The 25,190-nt window shown below is 40.1% G+C and overlaps 1 protein-coding gene across 1 annotated transcript in view; it reads right to left on the reverse strand.

The window, feature by feature from the left end:
• Nucleotides 1–24,713, reverse strand: part of ebi (transducin beta like ebi) — a 45,450-nt gene extending 20,737 nt beyond the window's left edge. The window contains exons 1-2 of the mRNA XM_067158531.2: nt 24,416–24,713; nt 3,416–3,561 (exon numbers count right to left, since the gene is read on the reverse strand). Of these exons, the coding sequence (XP_067014632.1) occupies nt 3,416–3,561; nt 24,416–24,485 (216 nt within the window). The 5' untranslated portion in view covers nt 24,486–24,713. The remainder of the gene's footprint in view (nt 1–3,415; nt 3,562–24,415) is intronic.
• Nucleotides 24,714–25,190: the final 477 nt, after the last annotated feature.

Raw genomic sequence — 25,190 nt, forward strand, 5'->3', positions numbered from 1 at the left:
TTTAGGTTACATCTGTACGTTCGCTATCATGCTGTAAACACAGTCCTATACACCTCCATGTTCTTCTCGACATATTTCTGAGCACGTCCGGTGTTATAGTGCGAAATGCAGCCCCAACAGCATTGCACAGTTCTTCCTTTGTAGCATAATGACATGCAGATACACGCACCTTAATGACTCCCCACGACTTCTTGGTGGCTAGTGTCGCTAGTGAACCACGACCTATCCACCATCCTGGGAAATGTTCGTTTAGGAACTCGCGCAGGCATACACATTCTGTGAGGCTCCTTTCCACAGGCTGGAGTATTATCCAGGTCTGTAACATGGGTAAATAATTTGCACCATTCACATTCCTTTCAAAAAAGTACGGTCCAAGCAGATGTTGTGTTGTTATCGCTGCCCATATATCGTGGGGAGGTTTCTTTCAACTCAACTCTGTAATGAGGATTCTCTTCGGCCCGCACGACAACGTTTCTAGCACATGACCTGCGATAAATAGCACATTCGTCTGAAAACATAACCTTGGCACGGCTCACTGCATTTGCTAAAACACGCTCATTCTGGTCTCTACCCGATAACTTGTTACGAACGTCGGTCGAAAAGGTCTGAACTTAAGGTCGATTTTTAGTGTAATCTTGCATTGTTGTCCTCGAGTTCCGAAGCAGGTTTACATGTCGAATTCATAGTAGATTCTTCAATCCAAGCACAGACTCCAGCACGTTTCTTCTCATATCTTGACGTACGTGCACCTACACTTGCCACTAACCGCTGCTCGATAGTGTAACTCTTACTGTTCACATCTGCCATGGCTTCACACTAACACTCGACTGCGACAATATGTATTCCAACAATTAATAAGAAGTAATATTACCAACCTACATAAATGATATTTGATACTAAACAGTTACAGGGGTACGGGGACTCCTCACCCACCCTATACAAATATGTTGTGTGCTGTGACTATCGAGTTACAGCCATTCCAATATTGCACATTTCATGCACGCTTCCTAGAGTGCAATTTCAATATAATTTGTTTATTATTGGACATTATAAATTTTTCAGCTAACTCATTCTTGGTCATCAGCGTTTCAACCCAGTGTACCAATTTAGGCCCATCAGTTGGCCAATAGCACACCTACCAAGAGGCATAGCTAGTGCATACTGCGGAGGCCACAGCGTAGGGTACTTAGAACAACAGACAGTGCCAATGCACTATGAGAGACTGTCTCTTTTACACAAATTGATGCCTGCTAGGCCATCAGATGATACCGTATTTACGCGAATAATCCCCACACCCTAACTTTTGGTAGGCTTATTTTGAAAAAAAAAAAAAAAAGAGAAATGCCAACTTTGACGCAAAAAAACACATCCCAATTTCGTGCCTCAATTTTTTTTTATAAATGTGCGGGTATTATTCGCGTAAATACGGTATATTGATTCCCATAGGGAAATAATTCACTTGATGTTGTTGTGAAATAAAATTTAACAGCCATTGAATATTATCCTTGCTAATATTTAAATCTGAATGTTGGTCCATTGTCTTTCTTTCTCTTGGAATGTTCCAAGGAATTGTAGGGCGGTTCAGTCTCTCCTAGGATATCGAACATCTTCAAGTGCATGGCATTTTACCTTCTGCACCACACTCATAGTCACAACGGACTTTGCAGTTGTACTTTCTTAAGCACACTGCGCTCACAACGTTAAGTTCTTATCATCTGCATACAATGTTAGAGAGTACAGATTTCCAAACAGCCATCGACAGAAATTCATTCCAGCTTCAGAATCCCGCCTGTGGAGCTCCTGGTAGATGGTAGGGGTGATATTTATGTGCATACAGAATTCGTGGAAGGGAAGCCCAGCTAATGTTCACCATGAGATAAAATTCATTTTTGGGTCCATATTGAAAGTACAGTATTTGTACTAAATAACACTCGTATTTTTTTATTGATCACCCACATATTCAATACAATACAATCTTAAAAATTAGGACTTTGTCCTTATCAAAATTGTTAACAAAAAATTAATATATTGGATGGTACATGTTTCACCTATCAATAGTAGGCATCATCAGCCATATTTTTTACCTTAGGAATAGATCAGGTACCTGATTGGAAATGACTTATGAATACTGTTAAAAACTATGTCTTTGCAAAATGGATTAGAGATCGTTAATCAACTATTACAATATAAAATGTAGTATACTATTACTTAACAATATTTGTGTTAATAAGTTATATGAGTCTAAAAACGTGACAATTATTTGAGGATTATGACAAAGGTGGTTGGTTCTTGATATTAAAAGATATTACAAAGAATGAATGGATGGATTGATATGAATTTAAGGGACTGCTTCTATAGTACGATGCTGAATTGATTACAATATGCTTGTAGTCTAAAGGGGTCTAAAATCCAGGTCATTGGCCCCTCATAATGGTATTTGTTGCTAGAAAAGAAGGACTATGGTATTTGCCATGTTGCGGTACTAATCAAGAGTAGCGGAGACTCGCGATATTCCACACATTATGGTACTACTCACAGGTAAACAAATTCACACATGTATTACAGACCTAATGTGTTTCACACATTGCGGCGCCCTTGACAGGCAACACAAACCTATGGCGTTCATCACCTAACTGTACTAACCACACAGACTCGTACTATCTCTTGGTATTCCTCATATAGTGGGTACTAATCATAGGCAAGCCAGAACCATGGGTTCCCTCATCGCATGGTGTCGCTCATATGGTGCTACTAATCACAGGTACTGTAAAAGCCATCGGGCCCTTGTCTGCTACTAATCACAAACCTATTTGGTACCCAAAATAGTAGTACTACGTGCAAGTAAAGGCGACCCAGGGTGTTTCCCGCGTAGTGGTACTAATCACAAGGAGTTTCATGGTTCTAATTTGATCATCCCTTGGTCGCCCCTTACGACAGGCAGAGCATACCGTGGGTGTATTCTTCGCTGCGTCCCCCACCCACAGGGGGTGCAGGATTCTACCATACGCAGGTGTCAGCATTGGAGTTGTGCTCTCTGCTCATCGTTTCCAGTTCTTCTCGCCCTACTTCCCAGCAACATCACAATGGGCTTCCCAAGCCACGGAGTGGAAGTTGGGGCTCGATGAGGAGAGAGCACATCTCCCCTTTCCACAGTGACTGGTTATCATGTTCCTATCTTTCTATATATCACTCGATCTGACAAGAAAACACCTACCTTGTCCAATCTCCTTTGAATACTGCACATATGCAAAGCAGCTCATGAACATTTTACTGCTTCACTTGTAAAAGTTTACAGTTCAAACCCACGAATTAGCATGCAAAGTCTTGTTCGTTACTTCGCCACTAGAGGCACCTAGCGAGTTAACTTGTAATTAAAATAACTATCTATACAGCAATTCTGCAAAACTGGACTCACCTCCCCGATGCTGATCTCGGCCTCGGTGTACTGAAGCCCCTTCTGCAAGATGCTGAGCAGAGCGGCTGGTGGTACCAGCGCTCCATTGATGTTGGACTGGGAGATGTGCGACTCTATACCAAACGTGTAGGCAGAGTGCTGGAACCCTGGAAAAGAAATAAAAGCCACTTTCTTTCTTTCTTTCTTTCTTTTTTTTTTTTTTTTTTTTGCAACTGGCTTTACGTTGCACCAACAGAGACAGGTCTGATGGCGACGATGGGATAGGAAAGGACTAAGAGTGGGTCTTAATTAAGGTACAGCCCCAGCATTTGCCTGGTGTGAAAGTAGGAAACCATGGAAAACCACCTTCAGGGCTGCCGACAGTGGGATTTGAACTCACTATCTCCCGGATGCAAGCTCACAGCCGCGCGGCAAACTCGCCCGGTGAAACTATACTTTTTTTTTTTGCTATTGGCTTTACGTCGCCTCGACACAGATGTGTCTTATGGCGACGATGGGACAGGAAAGTAGGAAACCACGGAAAACCATCCTCAGGGCTTTCGAACCCACTATCTCCCGATTCCTGGATACTGGCCGCACTTAAGTGACTGCAGCTATCGAGCTCGGTGAAACTATACTTTACAGTGGCCTGCAGAAGCCCAGTTTCCTATGTGGAGGGATGTACTTACTGTGACTGAGACAAACACAAGCACTCAAGTCTCCCAACCATTCCCCTGAACACTGTGCAGCCTGCTACATGGTAGCTTTCTGCCCCCTGACACGCTGCGAATCTGCACCATGTTCAGCAAACCTCGTATTACAAACGTGCAGTATATTATGGGAACTGTGCAGTGATACAGTTTTATATTTGCTAGCAGTCAAAGTGATAGCAGCATGACAAAACATTCACTTGAGAATGAGTTTGAATGCATCAGTGCCTCCAAAATGATGAAGGAAGACGGCTGGGAATGGAGTGAAACGGGTGATAAGCCATACAAGTACTATTTTGCAGGAAATTCTGAGATTAAGAGCTAATATTTTGTTTAATGATCCACCAAATCAATACACTTCACTTTGTAAGTGAGAATACACTTCATCTTTAAATATTTTATGCATTCTTTGGTACAGGTTTAGTCTTTGATTTAAGACTTCTTCAGCCATAGCGTCTCAAAATTTTATCTAATTAAAATACATAAATATTACTGTCCAATCATTTAAAATTGATGAATTCACATCCTTTCTGAAATGTTTAAAAACCACACTAAAATCTATACACACTGTTTTTTTATAATATTGTCCAGCACTTTCTTAGAAAAAATCTTTTACATCTTAAGATTTAATTCAGCATTATCATGCTTTAGGTTTGACATAGCTTTAGTGTCCTGAATGTGGCCTCTGAAAGGGGAGAACAGGACCTTATCATTTGATAATTCGTCAACTGGAGAATACTGAACCTTTCAATCTGATGAAATTCAAGAGACAAGCTCTGGAAAACAAAAAGGAAGTAAATTTATATTTTAGTTTTTGTACGATTGTATAATACGGAAACTTACCCTCAAATTGATGTTCATCCCTACGACCGGTTGCCATCCGAGCCTAGCTCTAACCTGCTTCTCGCCACCCTACTGCACGTTATAATTATAATTCTGAGAATAAATTCTACTGTAAACGGGGACCTCATACCAGACCAATCCCTCTTGTTCTAGACATTTTTAAACACATGGTTCACAACTCTTATGGGATAAGATGTTACCAAAAGAAATAGTTTTACCGATCACTTTTTTGCAAAAATTCGTGAGGTTTTGCCCACAAACCGCTAATGAAAGATGCCATGCCGTGACTATTGCATGCAAGGCTGGCAACAAGAGAAGTGCAACAATAGGCCAAGTGTGAAAAGTGTTCAGTGCCTTTCCTTTTCCCGCAGCGTTTGAGATGTTTCACACCATTAAAATCTTTTATTCTCCAGCGTGCACCTCGTCGTCACAAGGGCATCGATGTTTATGACATGTCATTTTTTTCTTTATATTATTCCCAGGGAAAATACAACATAAGCATGATTTTATCTACGGTGACTAAAATTATGTACTTTTCATAAGTCATATTTTGGCTTTTTTTTTTTTTCTTTTCCATTTTCTGGTATTTTTTTCACATTATGGTCATATTTCCTCATGAATTTTCATATTTTTGCGATATTTTTAACTTTTTAAATTCGATTTTTGCATACTTGCCTGCCGTCACCTCAAAGACAGATTTCACATCTCGTAATTGTTGTCTGCAATTTCTTACAAATATATATTTATGTGAATTAGGAGGGTGAACTGTATAGAAAGAGATAGATGGGTAGAAAGCAGCAGGAAGTGAGCGTCAATTGAACTCTAATGATTTGACATATTTCAAATAAGCCCAATAACATTGTGTGATATTGAGTGGTCTTTTCCCCGTTACAAGTCGATGTTCGGTGAAAACAGAAGATTCTTCCTAATAGAAAACTTTAAAATGTATGTAATTTGCTATTGTAATTCTTTCTGATCGTGCATCAAAAGGTGACATTTATTTAATTCTGTGCAGAGTCAACTTACCTCTGGATTGAGTAATTAAATAAATTCAAAATAACATATAATAATTAAATGTGCTAGCTTTTAAAAGTATATTTGCAATATAATGTTAATTTAAACAGTGGCAAGATTTTGAAGATTTTGAAAATGTTACCAAATAATTTTCATGTCATATTTAGCATCACATATTAATTTTGTTTTTGTCGTAAACATCCAAGCCCTAGTCATCATATCAAAGGTCTGATTAAAATTCAGTACATTGCACATTACATGTACAAAACTGTATCATACACATAATAATAATAATAATAATAATAATAATAATAATAATAATAATAATAATAATAATAATAATAATAATGGCGTGTGGCCTGGTGCGGGTCTATTAGGCGACCTGCATGTCTGTGAAGATGAGGGCCCTACCTAGGATGATTTCTAATGCTGAATACGTCACACACACCCAGCCCCCGAGCCATTGGAATTAACCAATTAAGGTTAAAATCCCCAACCTGGCCAGGAATCGAACCCGGGACCCTCTGGACCAAAGACCACAAAGCCGGACATCATATGCATGAAGAATGTGGTATATACCGGTACATGCATGCTTATGATCATCATCAAATCCCCTTTTCAAGTTGAGACTAGGTGCCTCTCCACTTTGCCCCGTCTCCACAATTCCTATAAATTTTCAATACAATATATATCAAGTAAATTATACTACATAAATCTTGGGACTAGTTTCAGCCACTTCGTCGCCATCTTCAGCTAAATAAAATTGAACAGATTATGTGATAACTAAAACATATGTATACCAGTTCAATGTTGTAGGAATAATTATAACATTAAAATATATATAATAACAAAAATTATGGTTGTGATCTTCCTGTTATAATATGATGTCTTTAAGTAGACTTAGGACCTCAGGCAAAGATGGCCACTAAGTGGCTGAAACTAGTCCCAAGACTCTTGTCAATTTATTTCTTATAACTGTACTTCAATACGGAACAAAAATGAAATTTACAGCTTATAATCCACCATTCCTCATCCAACACCGTGTTCCAGTCCAGTTTCCGTTGTACTATACTGTTCTTCACCAGAGTCCATTCATCATAATCTTGGTCTCCCTGTCATCTGTATTTCCAGTCCTTCTTCTTTTATCCACTTGACATGTTCATACTACCTTGATCTGTTTTGTTCCAGTTTGTCGTTTAGCTCTTTTCATATGTCTTCGTATCCTTCGTTGTCTTCTGTACTCTACTCACATCTCTCCGAGTCATTACAGGTAACATCCCTTGTACATTACTTCTTGAGCATTCATGCTTACTACATTAACATCAATATGTCAATGGGTTAAATATGAAATTACATAAATGATATATTTTCTAAACTTGTGCCTCAATACTGTTTTATTATCTGAGAAAATGAAGGTTCACTTGACTTGTAATAATCTTGACATAATGTCAGCAAGGAATAGTACCAAAACAAAAATGTTGCATGTAATTAGAGAATTGACTTTACTACGACATCCTTAGGGAGTAACTTTGGATGTTGATCTTTTACAATGAAATTGTACTTCACACAACAATCTTCAACTCTAGTTCTTCCTTCTTTTCAGACTTCCACCAACTTACTCTCATCCCAGACTTTGGATTTTTTCCAGCGTTGCTATAGTAGCCCCTGTTTATAAAGGAAAGGGTGATAGACATAAAGCTGAAAATTACAGGCCAGTCAGTTTGACATGCATTGTATGTAAGCTTTGGGAAAACATTATTTCTGATTATATAAGACATGTTTGCAAAATTAATAATTGGTTTGACAGAAGGCAGTTTGGGTTTAGGAAAGGTTATTCCACTGAAGCTCAACTTGTAGGATTTCAGCAAGATATGGCAGATATCTGGATTCAGGAGCCAGTTGGACTGTATTGCGATTGACTTATCTAAGGCATTTGATAGGGTAGATCATGGGAAACTACTGGCCAAAATGAGTGCAATTGGACTTGACAAAAGAGTGACTGAATGGGTTTCTAGAAAATAGATCTCAGATAATTAGAGTAGGTGAAGCTTTATCTGTCCCTGTAAAAATTAAGAGGGGAATTCCTCAAGGCAGTATTATTGGACCTTTATGTTTTCTTATATATATCAATGATATGTGTAAAGAAGTGGAATCAGAAATGAGGCTTTTTGCAGATGATGTTATTCTGTATAGAGTAATAAATAAGTTACAAGATTGTGAGCAACTGCAAAATGACCTTGATAATGTTGTGAGATGGACAGTAGGCAACGGTGTGATGATAAATGGGGATAAAAGTCAGGTTGTGAGTTTCACAAATAGGAAAAGTCTTCTCAGTTTTAATTACTGCGTTGATGGGGTGAAAGTTCCCTTTGGGGATCATTGTAAATACCTAGGTATAAATATAAGGAAAGATCTTCATTGGGGTAATCACATAAATATAATTGTAAATAAAGGGTACAGATCTCTGCACATGGTTATGAGAGTATTTAGGGGTTGTAGTAAGGATGTAAAGGAGAGAGCATATTTGTCTCTGGTGGTGGGACCTCAAGATGAGTATGGTTCCAGTGTATGGGACCCTTACCAGGATTACTTGATTCAGGAACTGGAAAAAATCCAAAGAAAAGCAGCTCAATTTGTTCTGGGCGATTTCCGACAAAAGAGTAGCGTTACAAAAATGTTGCAAAGTTTGGGCTGGGAAGACTTGGTAGAAAGGAGACGAGCTGCTTGACTAAGTGGTATGTTACATGTAATAATATGTAATAAATATCATTTTTGGTCCGTATTGATGATATTTGATTGAAATAATAACAGTAAGTTATTTATTAGACCACCTAATCAATACGAAGTCTAGTCTTGGATGATTTACATAAATTTGTTAACTAATAGTGGTACATGTTTCGCCTTCCCTGAAGGCATCATCAGCCATATTCTTAACCTTAAATTAAAAATAAGCGTCTAAATAACATGTAATAATGAAATGAATTTTAAAATCTTGAGGAGTTTTGAAGTAAAATAACATTAAAAATAACAATGATGGTTTAAAAAATACAATGTGATGAGATATAATAGTGGAAGTATTAACAAAATTAACATTAGAAGGCTGCTAAAATAAGTGCAATGGATAAAACAACAGATTGTTATACAACAAGTATGTTTATGCAATCTTACTACTTCCTTGCAGAAGGAAATTATTTTTGCTTCATTGCAAAATATATTTGGACAATTAAGTAGAGTCAGAACCAGGAAATGCTCCACTTGCCAAATGTATTAAGAAAATAGTCTTCAATGTTTGAGCATGAACTCTTTCCTCAAAACTGTACCGGGCGGTACACCTCTACACCGTTTATTTAAAAGTTGCGCCAGTTGAAACTTCTCTTCTAGAGGACACTACTGAAGAATTACAATAGTGCAACCTAGTGCGAAATCAAAGAACTATTTTGTTGGAGAAATTTTTATTTCAAGAGTTTGTTCTTTGTTAAATTTCTTTCTGTCATGGTTTAAGTTGGCTGTATACCCCTCTTTTTCCCCTTATTTTGGATCTAGCCAATCCCGAATTTCTTTAATTAATTTTCCACCAATAATGTGTTTCTTCTTCCTCTATGTAGGGGTTTCTTTTCCCTAGCCAATAAAATCTTTGAGGGAGGGTGTTTTATTTCCCCTAACGCCTAGAATCTTCCGCGAGAGGATATAAACTGCTGATTTTGGGGTCTCCGGGCCACTTCTGTTCCATCTTTCAGTGTATTAAGTACATAGCAGGAGGCGGGAAGCGCCTCTTTCTTCTTCAGCCGTTCAACACCAGGTAATGGCCTATTAATAACTTCTTTTCTTGCTAGGTCGGCAGTTTAACACTCGCGGCGGGTTCGAAGCATTTCCATCATGTAACCTTTTCCTAAAATGTAATTACTCTTTTCATCTTTTTCTTGTAAGGCTACATATTGGGATAGAGAGTGCTAACCCTCTCGAGCTCCCACTCACATTTGTTTTGAGGTGAACTTATTTTCTCAAACTATTCTTCGTTTATGTAATGTAAAGTGTTCTTCTCTAAGTCACCTCTGTAGTATGGGATTAGCCCTTGCGTTAGCGGCCCAGAGCCAGATTAGGTTTTAAAAAAAAACAAAGTGTATTAGGAGTGCAAGATCGCCTCCTCTCAAATTGTTATTTTAGAGGTCATGTAATCAACCTTCTTTTCATGTAATAGACCTCTGTAGGTTGGGTATTTTACCCCTGTGAACACGTCCTTAGAGGACAGCTTGAAGGTAGAGTTTGGTTTGGCCTTTGAGAGGCTTAAATTTCAAGAGCGGATCGCTCTTTTGAAAATGGAGTGTCATATGCCTCGTGGAGGCTTTTCTGTGTAATTCGGAGCCAGGGGCTCCTAGGGATGAATGGGGTTTTCTGCCCCTCTGTTAAAACTTGTGTTTGTGGTAAAACTGAGCTGATCGCTGAAGTCAGGGCGTGAAGCCCAAAACCTGTAAATATTGTAACTCCCCTTGTTTTGCTACATTGTACCTGCCATGTCTGTTATTGCTTTGTTTTTGAAAAGAAAATATAACCTAGTTAAATTTTAAATTACTTTTACATTAACTTTGATTCCGTAGTTTGAAACCCATTCACGCCCGCACCTTCTTACGCCTCTACCTACCGCTAAAACCCGGTAACAAGTGGTAGCAGAGCGTGGTTGAATGGGTCTCAATTTAGCCCCTTTTGACGGCTAAACATTGCTTTAATTCGAACTCTAACAATTTTCTCAGTTGCTGGAATTTTTTGAGTTTTTCAAAATTGTTCTGTCATCATGCCCGGCCCTCGCGATGTTCTCCTCCTTAACTACTTGCGCAAAGAGGAGTTGATATATGAGTTAACTATCAGAAACGTTCAATCTGGAGGCACGGTTGCAATAGACACTAACAAGCTTAGAGAGTCCCTTGATTTGCCCATTTCCATCCCCAATTTGGGAGAGAAAGAAATTGATGACTCTCTTTCCACGATCGTCGAGAATATTACTGGGCTAGCATCGGTAGTCAGCTTTTTTGATGAAAACGATCCATCTCCTAATCAAATTAAGCGTGTGCAAGGCAGGCTGTATCACTTTGCAAATAGAGTTAATGATCTGTTGTCTCTAAAGGTGAATGACGTTCAGAGGAAGCAAGCTAATACGCTCCTTGAAACTATTTCTGAATTGTCTAATAAGGTCACTCAATTGCTAACCGGCGAAGCTCCTCCCAAAACTGATCAACCCGCCACGGTGAATGTAGGTAACGAGGAAGAGCCTCCTCAGGGAGAAGTCAATAGGATAACCGTTGCTGCTCAAACTATCTCTGCCCCATCGAACAACGAATCTGAACGCCGTGCGTCATTGAGTAACATCCGCTCTGAATTAACTTCTTTGCCATTGAAACCTTTAACGACTATGTCACCTGGGTTCAGCAGCTTGCCTCATCCATTGGCAATGTTGCTTAGAGGTATCTCTAAGTTTTCCGTCAACACCACCAGTGACGTAATTTCATTTTTAAGATTTCTAGTGGAATTTCAGGATCATGCCCTTGTGTTTTCTCTTTCCCCATGTCAAATTTTGCAAATTATCTATCCTTATGCTATTGGTGTTCTATCTGACAAAATAGTTAGAGCCATCGCTGAGCAATCTTCTATTGAGGATTTCCATGCCCATTTGCTAGCTAACTTCATCCCGGCTAGGGCCAGGTCCTCCCTTATTCAGAAATACTATTATCGGGTACAGCGCTTGGATGAAAACCTGGCAGACTTCATCCAAGATATTAAGTTTTATACTAGGGTGTTTGCTCTTCACTTCCCTGAGGATCAAATTGTACAAGCTATTGTGGAAGGTATTTCACCATCCTATAGGTCATATTTGTGTTTCGCGGCGTGCCCGCAAACGTTCTCGGAACTTGAAGCATTGACAGTCTCAGCGGAAGGAGTTAGATACGCCGATTCTTTGCGTGTCACGAAAGAACCCCCGCCTTCCTTTAGTAACACTCGGCCTCCACCTCGCCGACCAGTCAATCCCCGTAAATGTTATGCTTGCGGGTCGCCTGACCATCTGCGGAATAAGTGTCCTCTGATCAAGTCAAGTGGGACAAGGAATGGAGCAGGGTCATCACAAGGCTGTTTTAAGTGTGGGGCCTTCTCACATATCGCCAAGAATTGCCCAAACTCAAATAGCACCCCCTCCTGCTCAACTTCTGGTGCAAATTCCAGCTATGCCAATAATAAAAAGTGACTAGTGGCGTCGGCTGAGCCGACTAATCCATCTTCCCGAGACTCAGCCCCTAGTAAACAGGTTGTAAATGCAGAGATCGACCAGCCTTCAAATTCATCTTTTGAATGCCCTAAAGAGTGTCTTAGGATTGCGGCGGATACCCCCGCACCTGTTCCTTTTCTTAAGATTGAGTTAAATAACGAGCCTATAACAGCTCTCTTAGATTCAGGCAGTGTTTGTTCCATTATTTCGGCTGATTGGTATTCTAAATTGAAATCTGTTTGTAAACTCCCTGACTATGACTCATCTCCTGTTAAATATGTTTCGGCTAATTCATCTCCATTAGAAATTCTAGGTTCCTTACATGTCAAAATTCGGGTTTTTAAATTTACATGGAAGATCAAATTGTTTGTGGCCAAGCGTTTGTCTTGCCCCATCATATTGGGAGCGGACTTCATTTCTCACACTGGTCTTGTGCTCGATCTCCAGAGTAGGTCGTGCACATTCAAATTTGCGTCCAATTGTAGAATTCCCTTGTTAAAGTGTAATTCTGTATCATGTTCATCTATTTCGCCTACCCAGGATGAGATGTTGTTAGACCTTAGACATCTACCTGAGGAGCAGGCTGATAGTATTCGGAAATTGTGTCAGTCGTTTCCCGAGGTGTTCTCTGATACTCTTGGTGTTACTGACCTTATTGAATACAAAATTGAGGTCACGGATTCAATTCCTGTCCGTTTTCCACCGTATAGGCTATCTCCACCTAAAATGAAGGCTCTGAAAGAAATCATCGATCAGATGTTGAAGGATGGTATTATTAGGCCCTCTAAGTCAGCGTATTCTTCGCCTATTTTTCTAGTCCCGAAACCCCAAGGAGGCTTCAGGCCTGTCATTGATTACAGGGCTCTCAATCGGAAGGTGGTGTTGCAATCTGTGCCCCTTCCCGACCTTCATTCTTGCTTTTCATGGTTTCGTAAGGCCAAGTTCTTCACCATCTTGGACTTGAATCAGGCCTATAATCAAATTCCCCTTGCCGAAGAGTCTAAACATCTTACAGCGTTTGCCACGGACTGGAATTTATATGAATACAACCGCGTGCCTTTCGGGCTCCCCACGGGGGCAGCTGTGCTCACTAGGCTACTAGATAGGGTCTTTTCCGACATCAAATTTGAGTACTTATATCACTACTTGGATGATGTCGTCGTATTTTCCGAAACCTTTGAAGAACATCTAGATCATTTGCGAGAAGTTCTCAATCGCCTTCGTAAGGCTGGGTTAACTGTTAAGTTGTCCAAGGTTGCCTTTGCTAAGCCCTCTATGTCATTCCTAGGGCATATTGTGTCACCTGATGGTGTAGCAGTCGATCATTCTAGAACACAGGCCATCCGTGATTTTAAACCTCCCAAGGACATTAAAGGTATCGCCAGGTTCATTGGCATGGTGAATTTCTTCAGGAAGTTCATTCCTAATTTTGCTAATAGAGCGGCGCCCTTAAACCTTCTTCGTAGGAAAGGCATCAAATTCGAGTGGGGACCTTCTCAACAAGCCGCTTTTGAAGATCTGAAATTAGCTCTCTGTAATGCCCCTGTACTTGCTATGCCTGATTTCTCGAAGAAATTCATCGTCCAAACCGACGCATCGTCGTCAGCAGTGGCTGCAGTTCTTCTTCAAGAGACTGAACTAGGGAGGCGACCCATCGCCTATGCGTCTAGGACATTGTCAGCTCAAGAAGCAAAGTACTCCATATATGAGCTTGAAGGTTTGGCAGTCTTATTCGCCTTAGAAAAGTTCCGTCTCTATCTGGAACACGTCAAATTCGATCTGGAGACAGATAACCAAGCCTTAAGCTGGGTCTTAGGTAGGCCGCGTCGTACAGGTCGTATAGCCCGTTGGGCCATCCGTATTTCTGCCTTCCAATTCGATGTACGGCATATCAGAGGTACTGAAAATGTTGTCGCCGATGGACTCAGCCGTATGTTTCATAACGACGTAGAGACCCACGAACCGGTCGACAGTTCATCACCTTCCGAGTCCATACTATCTGGTGTTAATGCCATCTTAACAGATGCTCCCATGCTTTTTAGGGATATTGAGAAATACCAACGTGAAGATCCGACGCTGGCTCCGATAATGGAAACCCTTTCTTCTGGGGAACATGCTGTCCCTTATGTTCTTAGGAATGGTGTTCTATGTTGCCCTTCGAGGCATGATAAGTTGATGAAAGTTGTTGTTCCAGCGGTTCTTGTACCTATGATCTTCAAATACTATCATGAGACCCCATTGGGGGGGCATCTTGGAATCTTTAAAACTCGTGAAAAGATTCGTGAAATGTTCATATGGAAAGGTATGGACGGTGAAATTCGGGAACTTGTAAAAGCTTGTAAATCTTGTTTGATCAGTAAACCCACCATGTCCACTAAAGTAGGCCTTTTGTCTTCTCATCAAGCGTCGCGCCCCATGGAACGCCTGTATATCGATTATGTGGGACCCTTCCCCCAGTCAAAGGGTAATGCCAACAAGTTCATCTTTGTGTGTGTAGATGGTTTTACAAGATTTTCTTGGTTATTTCCGACTAAGCTGGCTACCGCTCAGTCCACCATTACTTGCCTAAATTCTATTTTTGCTTCTTTTGGTCCGTGCCAATATATTGTATCTGATAATGCTAAGGCTTTTACATCTAATCTGTTTCGTAAATTCTGTTTTGACTTGTCCATCTCTCATGTAACTACATCTGCTTATTACCCTCAACCATCTCTGGCTGAACGGGTTAACCGTAATCTCAGGTCCGCACTTATTGCCTATCATCATGAAGATCATTCTAGGTGGGACACGTCCCTGCATTGGTTAGCTTTTGCTTTGAATTCGGCGGTTCATGAATCTCACAAATTTACTCCAGCTTCTTTGATGTTTAAGTTCGTTCCCAACACGCCGCTCTCTAACCTCTGGTCTCTGAATGACATTCTGCCCGAGACAATAGATCCGGACAACATTAAAGATCTTTGGAAGAAGGCTAAAGCCAATCTTAAAGTGTCTCATGAAAAGGTTAGGGAAAGGTATGATCGTGGACGGAGACCCACCCCTTTGAAGGTAGGCGACCAGGTTATGGTCAAAAATTTTGTTCCCGCGGGCAAGCTTGCCCCCAGATTTCATGGGCCTTGTATCATTCTCGATTTTCTTACGCCGGTTACCTTATTGCTAAGTAATCCAGCCACCGAGAGGATATTTAGAGTTCACCTGTCCCAGGTGAAACCGGTGTAATTTCTGTGTTAACTTGCTTCATATTATTTTGAAAGGATATGAAGGTTATATTTTTTTTTTGAGTTTCACTTTAAGGCATTCTGCCCCTTCTGTAATATTTTGGTTTTAGATGTAAGCCTTGTGTAAAACCTGCCCCGACCCATTAAACTGCCATCCTGTTCTTGCCACGGCCATTACCACGCTCCCGTCTCCTGCTCCACCCTACACAGTGGCTTAACGAATACCATGAATATCTGCACGCCGCTGGCCCCTCACTCTCTCTACAAGCCTGTACCCTCAAAGAAAATGATTGTCCAACACAATTCTGCCGCCTAGCTTTAATGTTTCAGCGCCCCCGCAGCCGCGCAGCGCCGTGCAGCGACTGGGGAGGGGGATGGGCCCCCTCCTCTCCAGCGAGGACGACATGTGCACGGCGAGCCGGAGCTCACCTCCCGGCCAAGGCTGATGTGCGGCGCACGTCCTGCTACATGCCCGCAGCCTGTATCTGTTCACCGCGGGCGCGGCGTACTTCAACACCTCTGCTCCCCTCATAGTGCGGGCGAGCGGTATCTTAGGGTACTTGAGGGGTCCGAGCGGCCTCCGTTGGACGCAAGCTGCAACGGCCGGTCCGGCCATTCGACTCAATCTACATCAACTATATGGACAGTCACCATAAGCAATAACTACACTTGGGCATTCAACTACAATATTTGGTGGACATTGCAAAATTTTTCTTCACCTTTAAGTATTAAAAGTTTATCTTCAGAAATTCAAATTTTACAAACATAAAGACTTTCATTCTCCTGCAACAACAACATTTTGAAACTGAATTAAGAAATCTTGTAAATGCTTCTGCTATCTATCTTCGTATCAACATCATTACTTGGACTTTGTTTCAAACTGATTTCATGTGTCACCCCTGGAGGAACTTTTGGGGGGGGAGGTCTGTACCGGGCGGTACACCTCTACACCGTTTATTTAAAAGTTGCGCCAGTTGAAACTTCTCTTCTAGAGGACACTACTGAAGAATTACAATAGTGCAACCTAGTGCGAAATCAAAGAACTATTTTGTTGGAGAAATTTTTATTTCAAGAGTTTGTTCTTTGTTAAATTTCTTTCTGTCATGGTTTAAGTTGGCTGTATACCCCTCTTTTTCCCCTTATTTTGGATCTAGCCAATCCCGAATTTCTTTAATTAATTTTCCACCAATAATGTGTTTCTTCTTCCTCTATGTAGGGGTTTCTTTTCCCTAGCCAATAAAATCTTTGAGGGAGGGTGTTTTATTTCCCCTAACGCCTAGAATCTTCCGCGAGAGGATATAAACTGCTGATTTTGGGGTCTCCGGGCCACTTCTGTTCCATCTTTCAGTGTATTAAGTACATAGCAGGAGGCGGGAAGCGCCTCTTTCTTCTTCAGCCGTTCAACACCAGGTAATGGCCTATTAATAACTTCTTTTCTTGCTAGGTCGGCAGTTTAACACTCGCGGCGGGTTCGAAGCATTTCCATCATGTAACCTTTTCCTAAAATGTAATTACTCTTTTCATCTTTTTCTTGTAAGGCTACATATTGGGATAGAGAGTGCTAACCCTCTCGAGCTCCCACTCACATTTGTTTTGAGGTGAACTTATTTTCTCAAACTATTCTTCGTTTATGTAATGTAAAGTGTTCTTCTCTAAGTCACCTCTGTAGTATGGGATTAGCCCTTGCGTTAGCGGCCCAGAGCCAGATTAGGTTTTAAAAAAAAACAAAGTGTATTAGGAGTGCAAGATCGCCTCCTCTCAAATTGTTATTTTAGAGGTCATGTAATCAACCTTCTTTTCATGTAATAGACCTCTGTAGGTTGGGTATTTTACCCCTGTGAACACGTCCTTAGAGGACAGCTTGAAGGTAGAGTTTGGTTTGGCCTTTGAGAGGCTTAAATTTCAAGAGCGGATCGCTCTTTTGAAAATGGAGTGTCATATGCCTCGTGGAGGCTTTTCTGTGTAATTCGGAGCCAGGGGCTCCTAGGGATGAATGGGGTTTTCTGCCCCTCTGTTAAAACTTGTGTTTGTGGTAAAACTGAGCTGATCGCTGAAGTCAGGGCGTGAAGCCCAAAACCTGTAAATATTGTAACTCCCCTTGTTTTGCTACATTGTACCTGCCATGTCTGTTATTGCTTTGTTTTTGAAAAGAAAATATAACCTAGTTAAATTTTAAATTACTTTTACATTAACTTTGATTCCGTAGTTTGAAACCCATTCACGCCCGCACCTTCTTACGCCTCTACCTACCGCTAAAACCCGGTAACAAAAACTAACTGTCCTCCCCATGTACTTCTCGCTAATATTCAAGAAGGTTGTTTTACTTAGGATGTACTGGGCGAGTTGGTCGTGCAGTTAGGAGCGCGCAGCTGTGAACTCTTATCCGGGAGATAGTGGGTTCGAATCTCACTGTCATCAGCTCTGAAGATGGTTTTCTGTGGTTTCCCATTTTCACACCAGGCAACTGCTGGTGTTGAACCTTAATTAAGGCCACGGCCGCTTCCTTCCCATTCCTAGGCCTTTCCTGTCCCATCGTCGCCATAAGACCTATCTGTGACAGTGCGACGTTAAGCAAAAAAAAAAACACCATAGGATGCAGCATTAATCCCATCTATCGGAGATGAGTGGCAACAGAATGTTATTGTTGATCAGTTTTATGAGTTTTCGATATTGTAAGCTTTCACATTTAGTTTTCTTTTAATTCTGATATATATATTTTCAAGTTGTTTTACGTTGCACCGACACAGATAGGTCTTATGGCGACGATAGGGCAGGAAAGGGCTAGGAGGGGCAGAAATCGGCTGTGGCCTTAATAAGGTACAGCCCCAGCATTTGCTTGGTGTGAAAATGGGAAACCACGGAAAACCATCTTCAGGGCTGCCGACAGTGGGGTTCGAAGCCACTATCTCCCGAATACTGGCCGCACTTCAGTGACTGGATTCTGAGATACGTAAAGGCAGTCCTTCCTTGTATTATTCTTCAAGCGATCGTTATTTTACGATTTCTCATTTTTTATAATCTTCTTCACATTTTTCCTTGTCGATACGGACGGACAATCGCGCAGTTTTACACCTTAAAACAATCATGACAAAAACGATCGCCAGTTAACACGATTAAACAATATATCCACGTTAGCAATGCTTGGCGTTGATGTGGACTCTTAAGGATCAGAAGGCTAAATTCTTTATATTATCATAGTAGGGCCCTTTGGATATGGAAATGTAAATCCAGAAGGCGAGTTGTTGGAGGAATCAAATGATTGTTGGAAACACCTGGTTTAGGAAGAACAGTCAGAAGATTACAAGGTATGGTTGGGGAGACAGACGAACAAAGACCTGATTATATAATCATAGAGAAAGAACACCGGAAGAACCTTGTAGATGTAACAACCATGCCTGAAGAAGCCTTCGGTGGAGATCATAGAGTTGTGATAGGAAAACTGAAAGTTGGAAAGATTGAAAAACCCCAATTAAGAAGAGAGAAAAGAATCAAAGTATGGAAGTTGAAGGAGAAAAGCATACAAGAAGAATTTCGAAGGGAAATAATACCCTTGGTACCCAGGACAGAGGTGGGGAATGTTGAAGAGGAATGGAAAAGATTTAAGGAAGCACTGGTTGGATGTGCAGAAAAGGTGTGTGGTAGAACATCAGGAAATATGAAAGACAAAGAAACACACTGGTGGAATGATAGTGAAGGAAAAGAAAATGGCATGGAAAGCATGGAAAACATCTAAGAAAGTAGAAGAAAATATGTGGAGGAAGAAAAGAGGAAAAGCTGGGCCTTATTCACACAGAAATTGAGAGATGATACGCAGGGCAGCAAGAAATTACTGTATGGTATCTTAAGAAACAAAAAGAGAGATCAAGTAAACACCAGATTTGTGAAGGATGAAGGTGGCATAATTTTAACAGAGCCAGAAGAAATAAGAAATAGATGGAGAGAGTATTTTCAGAAGCTGCTGAACATAAGAACGGATGACAGTCATTCAATGGACGACCAGGAAAGGCAATTAGTTGAAGAAATGGATAAAGAAATTACAATGAATGAAATTGAAATGGCAGTAAGAAAGATAAAGAATGGAAAAACTGCTGGAATAGATGAAATTTCAGTGGAGATGATAAAGGCAGCTGGAGCTGTAGGCCTGCAGTGGACATATCGGGTTCTCAGGATTGTCTGGGAGAATAAGGAGGTCCCTGAGGATTGGCAAAAAGGAATAATCATTCCAATTTTCAAGAAAGGTGATAAGAAAGTTTTGAAGAACTATAGGGGAATTACTCTAATATCCCATGTTGCTAAGATAATGGAAAGGATACTGGAAAGTAGAATAAGGTTGAGGGTTGAGAATCAGATACAGGAAAATCAGTTTGGTTTCAGAAGTGGAAGGTCAACAATAGAGCCCATTTTCATTATGAGACAACTAATGGAAAACCATTCGGAGTACGGGAATGATATGGTGATGACATTCAATGACACTGAAAAGGCATATGATAGTGTCCCCAGGACGAAAGTTTGGGACAGTCTGGTGCAAAAAGGAATTGGACAGGGATTAATAAAAATGATCATGGCATTGTATAAGGAATATTGTAGTTGCGTGCAAACACAAGTGGCAGGACAAGTTGGTTCAAAATAACTAGTGGGCTGAGACAGGGAAGTGTTCTGTCACCAATCCTGTTTACAATAGTAATGGATGACATCATGAGAACAGCAAAAGCAGCATATGGAGGAAGAGAAATGAACATGATGTTATTTGCAGATGATATTGTGATTTGGAGAGAAGACGACAGGAAGGTTCAAGAACAGTATTGAATAGGTTGAACCTCCAGTTATTTAATTTTTAACGTGAATGGGAAGATCGAAGAATGTGGATTGGAAATAAGAGTAAAACTCTTGTTATGACTAGAGGGGAGAAAGAAGGGAAAGTTCAGATTAGACTTGCAGACAAGCCCCTGGAAGTAGTGGAAACGTTTAAATACCTGGGGAGTGAATTAATGGAGAATGCTCGACTGGATGCTGAGATTAGTAAAAGGATTCAAGCTGGAAGTTGTTTCTATCATAGTGTAAGAAACATGTTATGGGACAAAGATGTGCCAATGGAAGCAAAGGATACTATGTACAAGATGTATTACGTACCCATAACAACTTACGGAGCAGAAACTTGGACAATGACAAAGAAGGATTAGAGTCGAATACAGGCAGCCGAAATGAAGTTCTTGAGGAGTATGATACAGAAGAGTAGAAGAGACAAAATAAGGAATGAGAAAATCCAGGAAGAAATTGGAGTGGAAAAAATTAATGGTAGAATAGAGAAGAGCCGACTAAGATGGTTTGGGCACATAAAGCGAATGAGCGACAAAAGAATGCCAAAAAAGGTGATGGAAATGCAAATCCAAGGAAGGAGAGGCCGTGGACGACCACGATTGAGATGGAAGGATACCATCCAACGCAGCATTACAGAAAGAAACCTGGACTGGGACACAGTGTTGGAGGAGGAGTGGTGGAAAGACCGAAGAAAGTGGAGAGGAACCATATTTGCCCCTAACCGGCTACAGCTGGATAAAGGGAAATGATGATGATGATGAGTTGGTACAGTAAAATTGTATAACACATAGATGATTGGAACTTTTATTCTCTATAGCTTTTATTACGGTATGTAATACGTTTCGATAGGACCAATAACATAAGGTATTTAAAAAAAAATTTAGGCACCTACCCCTAAACTACCATTTCATCCAGTGTGAATAAAAATTATTTATACCCTAGACTGTAGCACCTTATTCCCAGACTTCACGTACCAATTTTCATTAAATTCTGTTCTCCCATTTTCTCGTAGTTCAGCATTGATATGCATTTAGCAACAAAAATAAAAATTCACAAATATGTCTTTATCATTGACTATATGGTAAAAATGTATAAGACATACATGATCTGAAATTTAAATCTACATAACTTTAGTTATGTAGTATTTATCGATAGGACCAATAATAATGTAAATATTTGAGAATTCAATTTTAGGCCTTCCCCCAAACTACCATTTCACTCAGCATGAGTAAAATTATTTATAGCCTAGATTGCAGTTCATCAATCCCTGACTTAACATACCAATTTTCATTAAATTCTCTTCAGCCATTTTCTCGTAATGCCTGTACATACATACATACATACATACATACAGACCGAAATGATGGAAAATTAAAAAGTGCATTTCCTTATTACTGTGGACACGACCGATACAGAAATGCCATTCTTTTTAAATTCTGAGCAATGTACAGACAAAACTCTTATTTTATATAGGCCTACATAGATATGACAAACCTATCTTTTACCGACTTCCCTAAGCAAATAAATTGGGTTTAAATATGGAGACAAAACAATATGTAAATCATAAAAACTGCAGATCTTTAATTTATTACATTCTTTCATTTATTTTATTACTACACAGTTAAAAGAGAATGCTTCAGTGCTTTTTATGTACCAGTATTGAGAGCGGAATGGCCAAGTCGTACTTCGCTGTTGTTACTGGATATTTTGGGGCTTAATTGGAAAAAAGTTCATTGTCATGTGAGAACTGATTGGCTCTAAACTGGGCTTTGTAGTATATTTAAAAGAAATTCTGCATTTCAATAGCATTCACTGGTCAACCCTGACACTATTAATACCTGGAAAAGCTACACAAAAGTCTGAAAAACAATATCCAAATTTCACAGAAGATCAACACCTCAATGAGCTTAAAAAGAAGAAACATTTAGAAAATAAGATAGTAAAACTTCAAGATATTCAGGAAGTACAGGTGCTGTGTATCAAACCAGAAGCTTCGAAATCTCTGTACTGTGATCTCGTACCTCTTCAGGATATGACAAGCGGAAAGATAGAGAAGGAGCATCTATGGAAGGAAAGGCTATCTGATATATTTTTTAAATTTAATTAATTAAAAAAAAACCAGCAGAAGTAGTCTGATTTTTGAAGGGCGGAAAAAAGTCCATTCGACACTCCATGTCGTACGATGTCGGCATGTAAAAGATCTCTGGTGATACATATGGCATTTACCCAACAAAATTAATTAAATCTCAGCCATAGACGCCCAAGAGAGATCCGGTTTACTCTGTCTGCCATCTAGTGGACCTAGAGTAAAACGGAACGTCGAAATTGACGAGCAGACAGCCAGATGGCGTCAAATCGAAATGTCTGCAAACGGTAGCTGCGGACATACGATTATTATTTATTTATTTATTTATTATTATTATTTATTAATTTAATTTATTTATTAAAAACAATGTGTACAATCAAGTTTGTCACCACTCTGTCATTTCTGTGATTAGAGATTGAGGTCTGTTTACACATTCCACTAAATAGTATTTAGAGCATGGATTATTACATTTCTTGCAGACGCAATCCTCCTTGGGTTCATGGAATGCCTCATTCTGACAGATCCTTCCATGAAACCTGTGGACAGCGAATAGTGTATATAGATGTCGAAGCTTGAAATTCAGTCCCTTCTGAATTTCTGACTTCATTGCATCAGTCTCCATTATTTCTTGGGGTATCTCGTCGGCTTTTTTCTGTCTCTCCTCGATGATAGTTTTATATGCATGCGTTTCTGGTATACCAAGTATAATTTCTGTTACCATATGTTTACTTTTCCTGGGAGTTTATAAAATGATGTATCCAAAATTAGTTTCAGCAGACTGAAGAACGTAACAGTTGTAATAATATTAAATGATTTGACTGACGTGTGAAAGACTGTGTAAGGTTCCGCAGGTACGAACATCAATGCTGTTGCTTTCCTCTGAAGAGTCCAGCAGGAAATATTTCCCTTTTGATATCACAGACTCAAACTGCTCAAAGTATGAGGCAAAGCTCATGGTCCGTACTGACTAATAACTTCAGTTAAATCAACACTGCTTTCATTTCTTTCAAGTGCATTTATGTTGTGATTTTAATCTTATTTATGTGTTTGTACTGATGTAGGCTCCAAGAGCTGAAACATGTCCACATTTAAGTTATTCCATTACCTCACCTGCTATGCTGAACAGAGGCCTTGTGTGTGGGGATGGGAAGATCGGTAGGGATAGATAACGAAGAGGGAAAGAAGCAGAACCATACTGGCATTTGCCTGGAGAAGTGGGAAACCACAGAAAACCACTTCAAGGATGGCTGAGGAGGGAATCAAACCCACCTCTACTCAACTGACCTCCCGAGGCTGAACGGACCCTCCAGGGGTGGTAGCTAGGTATTAATCCAGCCCGGGGGCCACTATCTCTTTTAACACTAATCTAGGGACAATGAGTCCCAAATATTTACAAAATTAAGATATAGGCCTAGGTGAAAGAAAAAAAGAAAGAGAGAGAAAAAAAGAAAGGATGTCTTGACATGGACACTGTCGAAAACATACTACTACTACTACTACTACTACTACTAGAGTAGGTCAAACAGACAGATGTATTTGAAAAAAGAAATTATCCAGGCACAACTAACTTGAAATGATGTCAGACACGGCTAGGGTCACTTGGTCGCCAACAGATTATAAGGGAGGCTGGTAATCTCATAATAAAAAGGAGAGTCCGTCCGTCGATCGTATCGGTACGTATATTAATTGGCTAACTTTCTTACCGATGTATCGGCCTTATGGGCGCGTAAACAACTAGTGTGAAAGGCGGTGGATTTTAAAAAGTACATAATTTCGTACCTGCGGGCTAGTTCAGGCAAAAAAACAAAACAAGAAGATAACTTAAAAGTATCTCTCAAATAAGATGACAGGACATATTTTATCACTTCATATTAAGGAAAGGAGAAAGACACATGAGTATTAAGACAGTAGGCCATCAAGGTTAAAAACAGGGTATACAAACATTTTCAGGACGATTTACTTGCCGTAGCACAAATATTCGGAAATACATGCTAAAATGTGTATAATGTATACATAGTAAAACAGTCAGTTGAATGTAACACGACTGAAATCTGATATGAAAATAGGACGAGTAAGCCACACCTGACTCCTGAAGATAGCGGTACACGAGGAAGTTCACTTCGTCACTTGAGAAGCTCATTGTAATGGTCATCGAATGACACCGTTCGCTTAAACGTCCATTCACTCGCAAGTTAACACCCAACAATACAATATCTGATTACACTGCAACCTTTAACCTCCATTCTGCATAAATCAACCGCAAAGATTCGAGCTTCTACTATCTTTCGGTTTGAAGTCGAGTAGTGTTTACTGTTTGGCAAAGAGGATATGTAGTGTTTGGTGCAACTGCAAAGCGAAAGGGGTGTTTAGCAAAGAGATTGGAACAACATTCACCGGGGTGTCAATCTATAGCTAGCAAAGAGAATGTGAGAATGAGCATATAGCTAGCTTCCGGCAAATCACTGCTCGGTCTGTGCTCGGTGAGGCAAATAATAAAGTAGATTTGTATTATTTTCAAAGAGAATATGTTCATTTGTATTTGCTTCAGGTTAGGTATAATCAAGGATCATATGGTATAACTCGTCTTAATTTTTTGATGGCGCTGGAGGTCATTCACAACGTGTAGATAGTTGTAGGAAGGTTCTGTAGATGGCAGTCAAGTGGGCATGAAAAGAGTGATGTTTTTAACAAGACGGGAAATGGTATAGGTGCAATGACGGTATTGTGCTCCAGGGCTAAGCATCGTAATATCTGAAAATGAAGGTAATTGTGGTCCAGGGCTAATTACCGTAACATGTGAAAAGAAAGATAATTGTGGTACAGGGCTAACTGCCCTAACATGTGAAAACAAATGTAA

Source organism: Anabrus simplex, chromosome 14 (genome assembly GCF_040414725.1).
Source record: "Anabrus simplex isolate iqAnaSimp1 chromosome 14, ASM4041472v1, whole genome shotgun sequence".
NCBI lineage: Eukaryota > Metazoa > Arthropoda > Insecta > Orthoptera > Tettigoniidae > Anabrus > Anabrus simplex.